The sequence below is a fragment of the Myxocyprinus asiaticus genome, chromosome 22, assembly GCF_019703515.2.
Source record: "Myxocyprinus asiaticus isolate MX2 ecotype Aquarium Trade chromosome 22, UBuf_Myxa_2, whole genome shotgun sequence".
NCBI classification, from domain to species: Eukaryota; Metazoa; Chordata; class Actinopteri; order Cypriniformes; family Catostomidae; genus Myxocyprinus; species Myxocyprinus asiaticus.
In genome coordinates this window covers 16,001,823-16,021,153 of record NC_059365.1, presented here as the reverse complement: position 1 = coordinate 16,021,153, position 19,331 = coordinate 16,001,823, and the positions used below count along the sequence as shown (strand labels likewise).

General features: G+C 37.4%; 1 protein-coding gene across 1 annotated transcript in view; it reads right to left on the bottom strand.

Annotated features, from left to right (window-relative positions):
- LOC127413460 (cohesin subunit SA-2-like) overlaps positions 1-19,331 on the bottom strand; it is a 39,282-nt gene that overhangs the window by 13,163 nt on the left and 6,788 nt on the right. Inside the window, 20 exon segments of the mRNA XM_051650632.1 lie at positions 899-986; positions 1,118-1,188; positions 2,164-2,367; positions 2,491-2,580; positions 2,739-2,831; positions 2,939-3,042; positions 3,218-3,335; positions 3,971-4,082; positions 4,337-4,444; positions 4,530-4,609; positions 4,821-4,919; positions 5,045-5,168; positions 5,305-5,378; positions 6,899-7,050; positions 7,166-7,370; positions 7,509-7,585; positions 8,190-8,286; positions 8,478-8,621; positions 9,121-9,199; positions 9,327-9,459. Coding sequence (XP_051506592.1) covers positions 899-986; positions 1,118-1,188; positions 2,164-2,367; positions 2,491-2,580; positions 2,739-2,831; positions 2,939-3,042; positions 3,218-3,335; positions 3,971-4,082; positions 4,337-4,444; positions 4,530-4,609; positions 4,821-4,919; positions 5,045-5,168; positions 5,305-5,378; positions 6,899-7,050; positions 7,166-7,370; positions 7,509-7,585; positions 8,190-8,286; positions 8,478-8,621; positions 9,121-9,199; positions 9,327-9,370 — 2,163 coding nt within the window. The 5' untranslated portion in view covers positions 9,371-9,459.

Here is a 19,331-nt window from a genome sequence, read left to right as displayed (position 1 = left end):
GCCGAAGTTTACTTTGGGTGTCCGCGTTGTGGATCGCTCCGCGCACAGTATGTGTGACGCAAATTGCGTCATCGGCACAGCCGCGCGCCTAGATTTTCTTGACCTGTGCACGTGGTCCTCGGCTGTGCACACATGTGCCTGCTATTGATTGCATTAAAAGAGTATCAAAGAAGTTGTAGTGGGCATGCGTCAAACACGTTCGTATTCGCTCGTAGTCAGAAGAGTATACTAAAAGGCAACATGGTCAACCAGGCGCAAGACGATCCATAACGTGCAAAAACCAAGAATACTTGGGCCTTTAGAGGGCTGTCTCATTTTTCCTGCCTAGATAGTCTTCTATGGCAGCATTCTAACTGAAATGAAGCCTCATAATAGGCCAATTTTGGAATGCTCTAAATAAGCAGCAACTCCACACATCAGACATGACTTGCAACTGATTTCAGTACAGGTGATGCCAGAGTAACGATGCAATACTCTGAGCATAAATATGCATAGCACACACACATTGTGGGTAAAATTAAAAAAAAAGATACATACGTCGACACCTCAGAATTTGGCCAAAATGAGATATCTCAGGAGGCAGCATAATTAAGATAGTGTCAGAAGCATGCCATTCATGTCTTAAAGTGCTGCCTCCGGAGGCAGCTCACTAGGTTTGGGAACAGAATGTCTCTGTCAGGCCAACATAATGACTGGTTTTAGTTTTAAACACTCCCAATTATCTGCCATTGTTTGACAAACAGGTAGTTTTGCCTCAAACTCACACCATTTGTTGAGCCAATGTTGGTATGTCCAGCCCAGTTGGGCCGAAAATAGGTTGCAATTCCGATTGGTGCCACTAGTTTAATTAGAAGTACACACTTCACCTTTAATAATTCTTCATACATATAATGAATACCTGCTCAGGCATGTTGCCATTTTCAATGCCAGTGTTCAGTAACTTGTAGTTGCTGGTGAAGAGGTCCCATCTGGAGAGGTCATGAGCACTACAGCAAAAAAAAAAAAAGGGGGAGACGGGATAGGAATGTAAATAAATGACATTTGCTTTTGCACAAAGTATTAATCTGTTAAAGAAAAACGGTATGATGCTCAGGGAGGCTAGACAGGGAATCCTTACTTGTGGAAAGCAGTGATCCTCTTCAGTGTGGACAGAACTTGATAAGCATCATCTTCATCTGGGTCTTCACCCTGTGAAAATAAAGGTTGCATATGATATGATGGCAAAGTTTTGAGCTTATGATTCACTGCAGAAGCAGTTATCAGGGAAACTTGTTTGGATTGAGTATCAGTATACAGAGAACTAGGGATGTGCAAAACTACAGTTAAAATTGACTAGTCAGTGGTTCGTTTGAACGACGATTAGTCTGTCTTCCTGTACAATAAGGTCAGGGGTTCAGGTGGTTTAACTATTTTAACCTGGCACACCATTTTAAAGACGTACCGCTCATGGGCTGGAAAAAGCAAGATGCAATGGAACTGGCATCTGTTTGCATATTATGTGCATATACCAACAAATAAAAAAAATAATGTAGATGGAAAGTATACGCAGCCTTTATATAGGGTAACTGGCAAATATTCAACAAGATAGACTACATTTACATTTATGCATTTAGCTGACGCTTTTATCCAAAGCGACTTACAGTGCCCTGATTACAGGGACAATCCCCCTGGAGCAACCTGGAGTTAAGTGCCTTGCTCAAGGACACAATTGTGGTGGCTGTGGGGATTGAACCAACAACCTTCCACTTACCAGTTCAGTGCTTTAGTCCACTACACCACCACCACTCCAGACTATATATAACCTTTATTGCACAAAACTACTGTAATATAGTCCTCACAAAAACATCCCTACTGATTATGCATAATAATGTGAACGTCACCCACAGCGGGTGAATTCAAGTCTGTATATGTCTTGATATTTATTTATGATTTAGTCTGTTTTACTGGTCGGTTGATGGCTGACTAGTCGACAATCCCAAATCATCCCTACAGAGAACTCCAAAAAAATAAATAAATAATACAATATGACAGAGTACAAAGAAGAGAACAAATACTCTCTCCAAACTTCTGTTCTAATGCAAACACAAAGCAACATCAAATAACTCCACCAGCTCTGTTTGTCTATCATGGAGCTCCAACATGAGCCACTCCCGCTGTTCTCACCTCCTGCAGGAAGTCCTCTAGAAGCTTGTTGAACTTGTCCACTAACTCATCCAAGAGCTGGCTGCGGGCGATATCCACCCGGTTAAAGATGGTGAACTCCTCATTGCACAGGGAGTGGTAGGTTTTGGAGCAAGCCTCTAGCACATCTGTGTCCGTGAGCTTCTCCACAATATCTCTGATTTGTCTTAACAATGAATCCAGGTGCTGCAAGGGAAAACAACTGGCTTTCAATCATATGCTATACAGTCAGCCTTTTGTGAATAATCAGTGCTCATTCAACGAACCATACAATGCATTTATTCTCTTTAAATTATGTGCGGTTCAGACCTTTTCCAAACGTCCTGTGGTATAGATCTCCAGATCAAAGAACTGGGGCAGCTGCAACAGGTTAGTCACTTTCTCTGCATCAACAGAGTACTGTATATATATATATATATATATATATATATATAAAGAAAGAAAAAAAAAATCACATTAAAGGTTACAGGTGTTGTGAATGTCATTACATGTCTTTAATATCCATGGTCTTTTTTAAAACACTGTTCAACTCTTAGAAAGCTGCATAAGTCTTTAACCTTTGCAAGTAAAGGTGGCAGTGCTATAGCGAAGAGCTCCGTCATCCTCGTTCGATCATCAAGCTGAGTCTTCTTCTCCTTTGCCGTCAGAACCTGAAATGAGATCAAGTGAGAATTGGGTATGTAACTGGTAATGTGTGAAAGCAGGAATTTGTCATCAAGGGCTTGTGTATATGAGTGTGTGTGGCATCAGGTCTTACCCTTTTGCCTGTGCCTCTGCCCACAGGAGGATGGCACTCTGCAGCCTGACGGATGGTGCACAGCATGATCTCAATCAGAGCCGTCTCCTGCCTGTCCGTTAGAGCTGGAAAAAGCACACACAGGTAATTAATCCCTCGCTCTTAAGTAAAACAAACTGACCACTTCCTGTATGTCTGTTTTTATGAGGAAAATATGAAGACATATTTTGTAGCTTTATACCAAATACGTACAGAACATAATTCATTCTGATGTTTTAGTGGTGTGTCCCTATGTCATACCTTCTTCTCCAGGCAGTGGTTCATCCAACAGTAGGCTTATCATACACTCCCAGTCCTTCAGTATCTCTGCTGCACAGTCCCACATGCTGTCCACAAGGTAGGCGGCATGCTCGTGAAGCTTAAGACCAAAAAATACAAACATACTATATCACATCTCATACACAGTACTCAATTCAGTATGCTGACAAATTATGAATTCACAATTGTGCTGACAAATAAAACTTTCTAAAATTTGTAAGTATGAGCATTTTGACTTCTTTGCCATCCCTACGCCCACATACCAACACAGTCTGTTCACTGACCATCTGATGAATACAGCACACAAAACTGGAGAGCACTTTCTCAATTTGGCAGGTTCTAAACTGATTGACTGGCACTAAACAACTTCCTTCACTTAAAGTCGTGTTTAAAAGGTACTGGGTTGATACAATGAGCAATCTAATCTCTGGATTTGCCAATGTTTTCTAAGAGTTATGTCTGTAAAACATTCTGGATTCATTATTTTGGACAGACAGAAATTTTAACCATAAGCCTATACTAATTTTTTTATTTTCTCAATGTTTTTTGTACAACAACCATTCATGGAGACGGCATTAATTTTTTTTTTTTTCATGCTGATCTATTATTTTGGTATTATCCATTTCAGATAAACCCACCTTAAACAGCATATATAAGCAAAACAAATTTTGGTTGATTGCTTTACATGCCAGTCAGACAGCCACTTCCTTCCTCCAAACGCTGATTGTAGCTCACCTCACTCTCCAGGAAAAAAAAGACCGTGGTTTTGATGAGGTTGGCATTGACACTCTGTCTGCCTCGTCTCTTGGGCATGCTGTCATCCTCAGGGTCTCGATGACTGAACAGTCTGTGAACAAAGTTGAAATTTACAGAAATTCAACAAGGGTTTACAATTTGCCTCAATCTAATGTTTACCACTTCTATTAATTCATATGTCTCAACTGTTTCCATCTGTAACTCTATCTGCCTCAATCTAGACTCACCACATCTCACTCTCCATTTCAAGAGATAAATCAAAAATCTACATTTAGGTGTTACCAGGCCTCATTCACAGAAAACTTCCATCCTTTTCCAATTGCATGGGGAAAGTGTGAGACTCACTTCTTAAAGAGGAACTCTCCTGCTGCCACAGCGACGGGTCGGTGGGCAGAGTACACCAGGTGGTACACACTCTCGCAGTCTTCTGCAGTCAGAACTTCATCACTGCTACTGTAATCCCAAACAAAAGCATCATATGAGCATCATGTAATACTGATATTCAGAAAAAGACATTTAAAGATTGTTGTACACATACTGTAACACCAGTGTGAGTAGTTTTATTGCTTGCACTGCAACATCATACTCCTTGTCCAGCGTCATAGATACGATTCGGTCCTGAGACAAAACAGACAACTCTATAAAACAACTAATCTTAAAAAACAACACATTGATCAGCAAAACAATTATGACATTTAAACCTTTCAATTCATCTAAAAAGCAATAAAATATATATAAATATCCACTCAATACAAAGGACTACTTATCATGACTAATTTTTGAGTTTGCAGTATTTTGGATGAGGAGCTGTTCCAGATGGCTGTCTCACCTTGAAGCGGCTGGTGAAGAGCTCCAGCTTGGCATTGAGCTCGCGGTTATAGTACAGACCCTGCAGAGCTGTGAGGCACTTCAGACGCACCTCACCTTGCTAAACAGACATGAGCACAGAGAGAGAGGAGAGTGTGTTACAGATATGTTCCAACTCTAGGAATGTGGCATGACAAACTCCATCTGACACAAAAATCAGGGAATATAGAAGGACTGAATTCGTACCTTGTCATGCATGGTCCAACCCACATACTTAAGATAGCTGTCGTTAAGAAATGCGTCACTATACATTTTCATCCACACACCAATCTCCTCGATGCAGATTGCCCGGATCTCTGCTATTGCATCACTGAGGAAAAACAACAGAATCACTTAGATGAATCTGCAAACACCCAGAGGATCAGAGTATTATTGAGTATTCACTTGAGTGGTAATTGATAAGAGCTTGCGCTGTAAGAAAATCAACTGTCCATGAGTGTGCATACCGATATCGGTGAACAAAGACACCCTTGAAAATGGCATTCATCATGTTTTCAATTTCATCCTGATTTTCTTGCAACTGCAAAGAGAAAAAATCATTATAATGAATATTGCACAATGGAGGTGTTTGAATTGAAGAACAATCTCAAATTTGTACACTAAATAGAACTGCAAAAAACGAATTTCAGTAATTGAGTCAAAAACACCAGCAGTATTTATGTATGTATTTCATTATGAACAAGATCTAAAATAACACACAGGGACTGGAATCTGTGAAATGTGTTTTGAATCAGTTAATTTGAACTAGGATGAATCTGACTTACAAGCGCTTTACGTAAAAGAAAAAAGTGCCTTTTGTTTATTGCCACAGCTAGCTCATCTGTAAAGCTGCGTGCAAAATGCAATGTGATATAATAACCAGCGATGTAGCATTTTGTCACACTACACTGCTACATGTTGGAAAAAGTGGCTTGTTACTGGACAAGCTAAACTATTTTGAAAACAGCTGAGTGTGAATGAATGATTCCATGTTTCTCAGTTTAAAGAAAAGCCAACCATCTAAGCTAAACAGGAACTAATGTGAAAACCACATTACAACTCGAGTAATGCCTGTGTCCACATGGCTTAATTCAATAGTATCAAGACATCAATAAAACACCCATTCATTCACAAACACAGACATGGCATCACAGCAGGGCCAATTACATAACCCCATTAATTTACAGTGGCAGATAAACGTAGCTTTGTTTCTCGTGGCCATTCAGACGAGCTCTACCCCACGGGTGCTGACAGAGCAAGAGCACTGTGGCTAACCTGATAGTCCACAATAACAGTTTGACCCTTTTAAAATGACTTTGTTTACTCAGCTTTTAAGTAGAGGGAAAAACAGATAAAACTGAACAGACTTAAACCACTAAGTGTTTGATTGCTTGTGTATTTTGTGGCTGCTGGCCATCAGAGGCGTAGGTGTTTGGAAAGAAAGCAGAAAACACTGCAGTGACCTGGCAGCCACAATCAGAGGGAAGTGAATCTCCACAGGGAAGAGTGTCACAAATCCCCAGTTCCTCTGAAGGTTTCATTTAACTCTGCCCCTTTAATTTTTAGCTTTTACAGTAAGGCAAACAAAACAGAATTGCTCTAGAATAACGGCCTCTGTAAAAATAAATGACAGATCTGGGGCTCCAGACTGTGAAAAGGTTGCAAATGTGACTCAAAATAAATGTTGTGACAATTTAATTTCAGATCGCTGTTGGCAACAGCCATGTCCATTTAAAAAAATGACTTTTTACCATTACGACTCCGCTGATCTAAACTTTGCATTCTTGATTACAACAGCCCATTTACCAATTCGTTGTTAATCTGGCACTGTAGTTCAAGATATATACATTCACAACAGCATATTAAGACAATTGTAAAAAATGGTACTCAAATAAGATAAAAAAAAATTTGAAAACAAATTGTATTAGTATTTTGTAGTATTGTTAGACATACCAGTAAATGTAAGGTTAAATCTGACAATTACTATAATGAAATACATTTGATGGCTTTGTTTTGGAGTAAAAATGTTAGGTGAGCCTTGAGGTCTCAGAGGACACTCACCTCCTTGCGTTTTTGAAGCAGAAGCTCTAGTCTGTCATTGGCCCTTTTGCCGAGCATCTTGTTCCTTTCTGCTTCATATTGCCGTTGGGTGTTGTCCATGTTAATGCTGAGGTTCAATGCTACATTCACGAGGGCTGTCATTAGCTTCATGGCTATGGGAAAAGAAAAAAAAAATCAAAGCATGGAGATGTTAAAATCTTGGTACATATTTTTACCAACATATTACAGATTAGTAGAACTTATATACGAGACGATTCTGGTCCTGACCTGCCAGTGTGCTAGTGTGTCTGAAGGCTCGGACTTGAGAATCAGAGAGGCCGGTGAGAAGTGAGATGACAGTGTCCATCATGTACTCATCATAGATGATGCTGTACTGACACTGCCGCACCAACACACCGATAAACTCACAGAAACTGGACTTGAACTTTTTCCACTGCGGCCCGGCCATGGTGAGTGGGTAATCGCCGCTGTCCTGCAACATCAACACCACAATCACTGATTAGTTTTTGTGTACACATTGTGCACAAAAGAATACATAACACACAATATGTGGCAGCTGGAGAAGCACTACACTGGAGAGTTATACCCAGGATTCAAGAGTGAGGTTTACCTCATCAAACTCTTCTGTCATCTTCCTGATTATTTCAGAGTTTTGCATGTTCCGGAACATCTCACCAGTGACAACACCTGCAAAAATATTCAAGGATCAGACTCAAATTGTCTTATAAGAATGAAAAGGTAACACCAAGAAACAGATCTGAGCAAAAAGTTAAACTTAGCAGTGGACTTAATATTGATATTTTCACATTCTGAAATACATTATTCTGACTGGTCAATCACTACATTCTGTGTTCAAATATTTTTGAATAATAACTGCAAAACTGTATATTTAACCACTATTTGCCAGGGGCAAATAATCTTGGTTTCATGTCTCCTGTATCGCTCTGCTGTCCCTTTCTCCTTACATAACAAAATACTTTGATTTTTACCTAAAATCAGTACGTTGCTTATTTATTAATTTAGTAAGCAGCGGTGTCATAAGCAGGATAAAGTACAGTCACACAGTCATCATAGCAAAATAAATCCTTTCAGGCTGATCCATGACCCCTCCACTTCAACTCAGGGTCCTGATCACCCTGTCGGTGTGGAAACAATTGGCTGACCGTTCATTATATGGTTATTACATATTAAAAGAAACTAAAGTTACAGCATTATGTCTGTCACAATGCTTTTCAGTTTTATTTACTGTCTATAAGCTGAGACCAAATCAAATGAAAAATTGCATTCAAACCTTTGCATCCAGAACACTGAATGAAGAAATTTATCAAGTCGAGGAGTGCAACATCTCTGTCATGTTTATAGGACTCGATCCAGTCATCAACGACCGACTGCAAAAGAGAGCAGAAAATAAAATAATGCAAAGGTCAAAATCTGTTCGACTTCACAGCGGTTCAGCTACATATTCTCCTTCCACAACTCAAATCCCTCCAGAAGTCACAAACCCACATGGGGGAATTTAAGATGTGAATGTCAGAGCAAGACAGAGGGCAGCGTGAGAGCCGGCAATATGCTTACTAACCTGCATGGCACTCTTCCCCAACCTGACCACTTCAAAAAGCATTATATTTTCCATGCCGTTCTCCTGGTGGTGACCATTCATGCACCCAGCTCCTTTACCCAATCCTTTCCCCCTCTCTCCAGGGCCCTTCTTGCATTTTTTTGCCTGAAGCAGAGGGACAGTAAGGAACTGGATCACATCATTTGCATGCAGGAATTGACCTTTGACTAAGCCCTGCCTTAAAACCTTAACAACTGTTGCACCCTCTTCCAATGCAAGTGTGTTTGGATAGTTTTAAACTATCCCCATTATAGTTTAAATGTGTTAAACTACCACCCTCCCCCCCCACCTTTACTAAATGATTTAGAAATAAATTTAAAGAAAAACATCAGATAAGCATGCATTATTCCAGCCCACTTCATATATATATATTTAAATTTTTACCAATTTATGAGTTATGTTCATTCCTACAGGATATTCTGTAAAGCTTGTCCGAGTGAGCAAAAGTAACAAGGGGAAGAAGTTTAGCTATTCTGTGGCTCAACTGAAAAGAGTTCACTAGCTTGGAGGATGGTATCATGCAGTATCAAAGGCTATTTGAAGGAACCTTGTGAAACGTTGTTAAAGACAATGATTATCAATAATGTCAAGAGTCCAGTCATACCTTCCCTTTCCCAGAAAAGATATTCCTCCCATCAGGATCATCAAAATCAGTGTCTGATGAGAAGCGGGTGTCGGTGTCCCTGTTAACATATACAGATCAATGTCAACAATGTTTGTGTTTCTAAAGAGAAAGAATGTGGGTACATGTGTGTCATAAGCCGGATTCATTATTCACATGTTTGTGTGTATGTGTGTTTTTGCACTCACTGAGGGTAATGAAATTCTGCTTGTAATTCTGGTGCAGCTATCATTTCTTTAACATCTTCTGGTCAACTTCAACTGATCAATGTCTTTGTCTTCATTCACATAACACAAGAGTGGGTATTTCTGTCTCATAAACCTAAAACATAATGGGGGAGTCTTTAGCTCTCATGTTTTCAAACAATAAAAACTATCACAGAATTATCTAAAATGGCTAAATGTGTACTCCAAATATATTAAACAGAAACAACAATTAAATCACAATTGTTTTTTTGAGATTCCTATTTTGTTTTCAAGTAATAATATCAAAATGTTCCATTAAACGATTTTTTTTTACACTATATTAGAGGCAAGTATGATAATTTAACATTAAACATAGGATAAATGCAGTCATACATTGGCCACTAGGGGGAACTATGGCTCTATATCTGTATCCTGAGCTGATGATCGCTCTGAGAAAAGACTTTTCAGACTTCAGTGTGAGTGAACTTGAGTGAAAGCTGCAGGCCGTTGCACCCCTTTCATTGAAAATGACCACAGCCTGATTAAACAAATAATTCTAGGAGCTAAATAGTACTTCTTCAAGAATAAATAAAAACAAACACACAAATATTTTCCCTTTCATGGTCTAAAAATATCCCAAATTCCAAATTCCAAAAACCAACCCCAAAGTCTTCAGAACTAATAATGATCTGAGACTATTTAGCAGAGACGGACCACTTCCATTCAAATGAATGGGAGAAATTGGAACACCCAACGGATGTAGAAAGGAAGTCCTGACTTACAGGTAAAAGAGCCAGTCACCTATCAAGATACACACATAGTCTGTCAATCAACTCGAGACCACGCATATGCATTAGCTATTCATTAAATGATCTGTCCATGTGTGGACCACACCTCTAGTGAAGTATTCTTGAAGTGACAATCACTCCATCACGTTGCAAATGCAAATGATTAGAACACATCTAATCTCATCTTGAATCTGTGCCCACAGAACACATTCACAAAATTCTACACATCCCTCACCAAATGATATTAGAGTATTTTGATCATGCTTTCAGCTACCAATAAGAGTGTCGTATTCTAAGCTCCATTTAACATGTTTTACAATTAATCCATTCCACAGAATTCTGCAGATCTTATCCCAAAATTAGTGCCAAAAATTGGGGAAAAAAAAGTCTATAGATTCTGTCTGGGCTTGGCCAGAAGTAGGGGTGGGCAATATGACCAAAATCTTACATCACAGTAAGAACAGCCTAGTTCTATATCACAATAAAGATATATATCACGACATAGTAGGGTTGTGTGGTATAACGGTACTAATGAAATATAAAAACATTTAAAACAGTACAATATCATCTTGTTGCTAATTTTGGTACTATACTCCAGTATTAGCCAAATTTTATGTGATGGGAGATTTTTTAGATGAAAACAATGACAATTTGATAATCAAATTCAAATCTCGATATGGCCAAGAGCTATTACTGAACAACAGAAGGATGTAAATATATTAAATAATATACAGTCTGCATGTGCTGCACGCTTCAGAATAAACGAGAGGTGCCGCTGTGCTCTCTCTCTGGTCACACTTCTCTCACACACACACACAAACACACAGAAAGAGATTGTGCATGATGCTAAATGCGGTGTTTGAGCAGCTGTGAACACTAACATTAATTCCTTCACCAGTGAGATTTCAGCATGCGAGTATTTCAGCATTTTATTTTGTAATGCGGAGCTTATTAAAAACTATGAAACTCGCAGGAAAAACTCAAAGATCCACCAAAATAAAAGTTGAACTGGATGCGTGAAATTACAGTCGTTGTGACAGAAACATATTACTATTGTATAGAGAAATATAATATTCAAATTAATATCAATAGCACTACTAATAACAATTATTTAATAATAATTGTTTGTATTATCATTACTATATTTACAATTATCACAAAAGCAAGTGTACTGAATATCAGCAAAATGCGATTCAGCAGTAGCAGCCTTAATAATTAATAATTATATTTTTTTTTAATAATTTTCTTTATTCATCACACATTATACATTTGCACATATACAGTGAAATTCTTCTTTTTCACATGTCCCAGCTAGGCTGGGGTCAGAGTGCAGGGCCTTATGCCACAGATACTCAGATTTAGTAATGATACCGAGGTACCAGGGGTGTTATCGTACTGAAGTCAAAATTTTGGTTTTGGAGAAACTCTATGACAGTAATGTTTTTCAAAAAAATCAATAAAAATTGGTTTTATAATCATATTGTAATGTTTATTGTTTTATAAATGAAAACTACTTACTCTTTTATAATTTATAACATAGTCAAAGTAAAACACACACAAAAAAACACTGTTTTTAAATCAGCCTTGCCATAATGCTAAATTTCCCAGTATGACACATTTCAGTATGATACCATTATTAAGATGATTATTAACTTTCCTCAAGAAACTGAATATCTTCTCTAAGCAATGCAAAAAATAAAATACATAAGAAAAAAATTAAGTCATCTCTATAGAGAATATCTGAAGGCAAAAATTGCAGGTTTGTTTCCAAATATTTAACATAATTTGAACAGAATTTTAGTAAGGGTGATGATGCTTAGTAAAAAAAATAAAAATAAAAAAAAATAAAAAAAAACTTTCTTTTTGGCGCATGAGCACGCACAAAACTCAGATGAGATGTATCATAGCCAGGGTATGAAATTAGTAGTGCCTGTCGGCCCATATTATTGGCCGATATTAGCCTTTATAGGCCGATATATCGGTATCGCCGTATATGTTTATTGATATGCGCAGATATGAAAACTTTTTTTCAGAGCATAGAATGCAGAAAACAATGCTTTAGAATTGGTGTCATAACGTAGTTTGTCCAGCAGAGCGCGCTCCAACTCCATTGTTTAACAGAGCTGAGCTGACAGTGGCTCTGCAGACAGGGCAGAGTTGAGCGGTGTCTTCACGGTAAGTTGCTAACTAGTTTGTGAAATACATACTGGAAAGTTAAACAATGACCCCATCATTTTCCCTTTTCAATATAACTAATATAACGTTAACCCTGTCCCTGACAACCATGTCACTCATGTTTATCACATCTGTTTGCTGTTAGCCAGCTATAGATTGTCAGTGCAGTCAGTAATGTAGCAGATTGAAAGGTAAGCATCAGAACACCTTTATGCAGCTCAGCAGACAATGGTGCAGTGGTGGATTGTGTCTGTTGAGTGTTGATTTCACGCTATATTGTTACCTAGTTGGTAAGACGCAATGCTGGTCCATCTTTTACGCTCCGTGGCAACAAAATTATACCTAACTAGCTAACCATGTAGCTACTTTTATACCATGTCAGCTGAGCGGAAGCTAATGTGTAAACATGTATTCACCAAACTGTTCAGGATTCACAGTTTGGTACCCCCTTCAACTGAACAAATCCAGTCGTTTAATTTACAAAATTTAATATTTAAAAGTCTGGTTTTCCACCGTTGAAAGTTCCCCTCAACTTGTATAGCAGAATACGGTGTAACACCGCTTGACTCGGCAGGAGTAAATGCTTCTTGTTTTACAACCTGCCCCTAATTGACTGACAGTATTAATATAGTCAGCATTTTATTAATACTAAACAGTACTGATGTTTAATTAGCTATTTATTGTATTTTTATTTATTCTTTATGTAAATGGTCAGCAATTGACATACTAAACAGTACTGATGTTTATTTAGCTATTTATTGTATTTTCATTTATTCTTTATTTTAATGGTCAGCAACTGACTGATACTGAACTCACAGTACTGATGTTTTATAAGCTATTTATTGTATTATTATTTATTTTCTCAGTGTTCATTTCCAGAATTTGTTGACAATGTATAATAATAATGTCAAATATTCTTTGATAAAAATATTTAAGAAAGCAGCCTTCTGAGTACCTTTGCATAGTCTTATCGGTGTAAAATCGGTGAACAATCCAGATAGAAAAGGTCTGTTTTCATTCCAGCTCAAAAATTAAACTATATCAGCCACCATAGCGGTAATCTGTGAATTTTGGTTTTAATGTTATGGCTGATCAGTGTATATATATTATATAAAAATCTGTAAAAAAAAAAAAAAAAGTGGCTGGTAAAATTGGACATTCACCAGCCATTGTGGTTGGTGGGCAAAAAAAGTTAATTTCATACCCTGCTCAAAGCCCTTTTCGGGGGCGGGTTCCTGGGCTGGTGTGAATTTTTAAACTGTGCCGTGCATTTCCACCATTCCACAGTGGAGGAAGCAACGATGTCTTGGACTCTGTGCTCGGACACCGACCATCCAGCTAACTAACCGGGGCATTCATTTCAATCAGTATGGCTTGAGATAAACACTGAAAAGTAGGTGTCTTCTGCAGCTGATCTCAATAATTAATTATATTTGACAACTTTCCTAACACATCTTATTTTGTGCATCGTTTTGTTCAGTAAGGGGATTACTCAGTTAGGAAGATCGCGGCTATCTGTTCAGTAAACCAGTGGGATTCTCAATCAAACGGAAACATAATTTTATATGCAATGGCAAAAATACAAATAAAACCATCTTCTACACCAATGTTAATAACGATTCCACCATTACTGTTTACAGTATTTAGCAAGATAAGCCTTAGAGCAGGGCAATAGGATGATGTTATCGGATATAGACAATGCTTTTTATTGCTTTTTTCATTTAGTTTAAAGTGCAATTTGTATTCTGGGAGTGGTGATTACTGCCTTTGGAAAAGGTCATGAGATCAGTGTATTACTCCCTGCTAATTCAGAGTCTGGGGGACGGAGCTTCAACTTCTCTCAAGTGATTATGGGAGAAAGATTTAAACTTGGTACTAGGAGGGAGTGTGGGCTAAGATTCTAAAAAATGTCAAGTCTACATCTAGAGATGCAAGGGTGCGCCTTATGCAATTTAATATTTTACATAGATTCTATTGGACCCCCTCTAGATTGTATAGACTTGGTCTTAAAGACACGACCACCTGCTGGTGATGCCAATCAGAAGATGGGGACACAACCCATTTTTTTTTTTTTTGGTGGTTAAGAGCCAAGAATTTTGGTTGAGGGTTCAGAGTTTTATGTGTGACGAATTGGGAGCTCAAATTTCATTTTGCCCCAGGCGATGTGCGGTCATTAATATAGGGGATAAATACATAAAAAATTGGGTCCTAGCCAGCGTTATTTTTGGCAGACAAATCAATCTTAAGGGATGGAAGTCGGCTGGAGTGCCCTCGTTTCAAGAGTGACACACAGAGATGGGAGGGGTGGCGGAATTTGAGGGAATGTCATATAGAAGGCTAGGTAGCATGGATTTGTTTAATAAAAACTATTTGGCCTTTTTGGAGGGTTCTCGGGGAGGGGCAGTGGAGGGAGATTTGTAGTTTTAAATGTATGTTTTTTTTTTTTATTTGATCTATTCTTAAGTGTTTCCTCTTATCTGTTTTAAAAAAAAATTGTATTTGTATGCATGTATACATTCATTTTGTGTAAGACCACTGGATGTTCATGGTGAGGGTATATCATTTGATATTACTTGATTCTGTGTGTGTATGTTCTGTTTCTTCAGTCCTGTTTTTTAAATCAATAAAATGTTAATATCAAAAAAGTGCAATTTGAATTTAGAAATGTCTTATGTTTGAATAAATAAATTACATTTAAGCAAAATCAATAAAGCAAAAAAATAAAAAAATCACCAACCCTCAGCAGGGGGGTTGACAATAGAATCGTATATCGCGATGTTTTTTAAGGCGATTATCAATCAAATTATTTTTACATATCGTCCAGCCCTAATTGACACTTTATAGCTTCACCATGATGTATATCATCATATTGCCCAGCCCTACTCATGAGGAATGCAAATCTGAATTAAATCAGAAACTACCCTAATTATCCTTAAGAAAATGTAATCTGAAAACACAAGATCCCACATGGAAGGAGTAAAAGATCATATGCTTCTCCATCTCTTTGATAAAGTCTTTTTTTTTTTTAACAGGTAAAACTGAATAAAAACATATTAGAGGTCAACCGAAAGTGGATATTGCCAATAACCGACAGATAGTTTTTAAAATCGATTTCCACATTCATTTCGATTCCAATTCTCAAGCTCTCGATTAGATTCTGAATTATTATCGATTCATATGGGTATATTTCAGTTATAATGCCCATTTTGCTTACATATGAAAGAAATTCTCTCCTAGCTAATGCTGGTAATTATACAGGGTACCTTCTAATTAGGTACATTATGAAAATATTTATTTTACAAATAAAAAATTGTCATCATTAGTCACATTTTAACTTTTGAAAATTTCCAAATCCATGTATTCAGTCAATAAATATGATATATTGCATATATAATATTTTCTTATATGTTTATTTTTAAATGCATAATTTATACTATTTACAAATATTTACACTGGCGGACAATTGTTTGTAAAGATTTTGCTGTTTCGGAAGAAATGCCTTCCAAAGTGGCATTCATCTGATCACAAAATATAGTCAGGACATTACTGATGTAAAAAACAGCACCGTCACTATTTGAAAAAAGTCATTTTTGATCAAATCTAGACAGGCCCCATTTCAAGCAGCCATCACTCCAACACTTTATCCTTGAGTAATCATGCTAAATTGCTAATTTGGTACTATAAAATCACTTGCCATTATATCAAACACAGTTTAAAGTTATTTGGTTCGCTAAACGAAGCTTTCATTGTCTTTGTGTTTGTTTTTGAGTTGCCACAGTATGCAATAGACTGGCAGGTCTTAAGGTCAATATTAGGTGAAAAATGGCAAAAAAGAAACAGCTTTCTTTATACACTCATCAGTCAATCACTGTTTTGAGGAATGAAGGCTATAAAATTCTTGAAATTGCCAAAAAAAAAAAAATAATAAATAAATAAATAAATAATTCATACAAAGGTGTACACTACAGTCTTCAAAGACGAAGGACAACTGGCTCTAACAAGGACTGAAAGAGATGTGGAAGGCCCAGATGTACAACTAAACAAGAGGATAAGTACATCAGAGACTCTAGTTTGAGAAATAGACACCTCACATGTCCTCAGCTGACAGCTTCATTGAATTCTACCCACTCAACACCAGTTTCATGTACAACAGTAAAGAGAAGACTCAGGGGTGCAGGCCTTATGGGAAGAATTGCAAAGAAAAATCCACTTTTGAAACAGAAAAACAAAAAGAAAAGGTTAGAGTGGGCAAAGAAACACAGACATTGGACAACAGATAATTGGAAAAGAGTGTTATGGATCTTAAACCCACTGAGCTTTTGTGGGATCAGCTAGACAGTAAGGTGCGTGAGAAGTGCCCGACAAGACAGCCACATCTATGGCAAGTGCTACAGGAAGCGTGGGGTGAAATGTCACTTGAGTATCTGGACAAACTGACAGCTAGAATGCCAAGGATCTGCAAGCTGTCATTGCTGCACCTGGAGGATTTTCTGATGAGAACACTTTAGTAGTTTAAGTTGAAGTTCTGAATTTTTTTTTCAAATTGTAATAGTAATTTTTCATGTTATTAATGTCCTGACTATACATTGTGATCATTTGAATGCCACTTTGGTGAATAAAAGTATCAATTTCTTTCCATAAGAGCAAAATCTGTACATTATTCCAAACTTTTGGCCACCAGTGTACATTGATTTTTAGAACATGTGCTAAAAATCGGTACCGTCTCTTTAAGAAAAGCAGCAATTCTGTAAAGCCGGGGCCACACTAGCTGAGTTTTACACAGATTTTCAGGTGAGCTCCATTTACATGATCACTGGCCAGGCGAAGGGAGACGGAGTACACATTAGCGTCTCTCAGCGTTGCTCCAATACCAAAATATTGGCTTCGGTATGATACCAGCCCTGGTACCTTGGTATCGATACTATAATATACAAATAAAAAGCCTCAGATTTTTGATGAAATTACACAGAAAATGACTTGATTAAAAGAACTGCATAAAGTCTTACAGATACAAATTATGCGTTTTCCATTAAAAATGTTCTGGATTCCATGTTGAATGGTTTAATTAAATGTTATGATCAAACGGTGTTTAATCAAATTGATAAATACAGTTTTAATCAAATAAAAATAATAATAAAAAACATTTTTACAAAAAATTGCTATTTTATTTTTGGTAAAATAAAATGCTGCACAACAGAGCTCCACAGTATTAATGAAAACATTAATGAAAAAGAAATCTGATTACCTGTGGCACAAGGCTGCCTACATTTGTGATATTGCTAACAGATAATAATAATGCAACCATTTAATACTACATAATAGTTATTATGAGTATTATTGCTACTTTTTGAATATTACATTTTTATACAGTAGTTATATTTTTCTGTCTTCAATTTCACCCATCCATTTGAATAGAGCTTTTATGTTAGCAGGACTTTTATTTTGACAGACCTTTGAGTTCTTCCTGTTTTACAGGTTAGTTATATCAAGCTTCTGCACCGGAGGCTCATTTAAATGTAATAGCCGTTAATACTCTAAACACACTACATGAAAATTAAGCACCAGCAGTGTGTTGAGTTTGGTTGAGTGTGCGGGAATCAAATGACAGAGCAGAGCTGCACCTCTTGTTCATTCTGTAGCGTGCAGCGCATGTGACTGTATATATATTATTTAATTAAATTTCATCCTTCAGCTGTGTAATGATCACATTTGGCCATTTCCAGAAGTTTTTTTTATTTTATTTTCAAATTGTCATTGATTTCATCTCAAATTTGTAACATCTCGTATAATTTTGCTAATGACAGCATACTGTAATATAGTACCAAAATTAGCAACAAGATGATATTGTACTGTTTTAATTTTTTTGGTATTGTGATACTTCCCTAGTACTGGTAAACCGCACAACCCTACTCAGCGGGAGGTCGTTAATCACTTGACTGTCGGGACTCCCTGCTGAGTAAAAGGTTCCAGAAACAGAAAAAAAGGATCCAACATGACACAGAAAAAAATAAATAAATAAATAATTTGCTCTGACGCTGAGCTCGTGTTCTCTTCAGGTGACCAATGAGCTTCTTTTACTGAAGAAGTGACCATGTTAACATGAACTTAAGAAAACGGTTTATTCCAGGGTTTTTGCAGAAAGTGGCATTCTGAAACATCATGCAAACGAGAACGCCGATTTCCTTAAGCCGTTTAAGGGATTAAGAGAAAGCGGTTTAAGACACCCAGGTTTCTCCTTGAGAACGTGGCTTAATGTGGCCATGTAAACACATAATCGGCATTCTGATGGGTGTTTAAAGAGTGAGCATGTGTGTGAACAGACCGAATAGCAAACGTCATAGGATGGAGCCCAACAACAAGACAACACTGCGGAAAGAATTCAACATTTCTCGGAGTACAGTGGAAAAAACACATACACTATAAACTATATCCATTTATACACACCAATGTAAAATATCAACTGTCCCTATCGTACATTGGGGGAATCCTGGAGTTTTATGTAAGAGGGAAACCTCACTATCGCAGCGCAATTCGCTGCAGGTCGTGATGCAAAGTTAAGGAAACAAAAACAGCAACAGCTCTGGAATATCTGGAAATAATGCAAAGCAAAAGAGAATAAAATAGAAAAGACTTCTTCGGATGCCATGTTGTTTTGGAGAAAGCGGCTTACTCACAGAGCCTCATGTACACGGGCGTAAAGAGTACGCCACTTATTCAGTGCATGTAAATGGGAACGCTGCATTCTCACAATAAGCCACTTTCTGGTGTCCATATAAACGTAGTCACTGTCGTCAAGCTGATCGCAACAGTTTCATCTGCAATCACATTGAGCTGCGAATCATCACAAACGCTGATTGTAATCCATATTGATTCTGTCACCAAGCGTTTTTTTCTGTGTTTTTCCCTACAAAAATGACAAATTAAATCAGAAAGCAGATGCACAACAGTCTTTTTATTAAACAAAACTTTTTTACTCACTGAAAGCTGCATATGGACATACGCGTTCTACGGTAAGCTTCGAGGGGATAAATACACAAAACACACT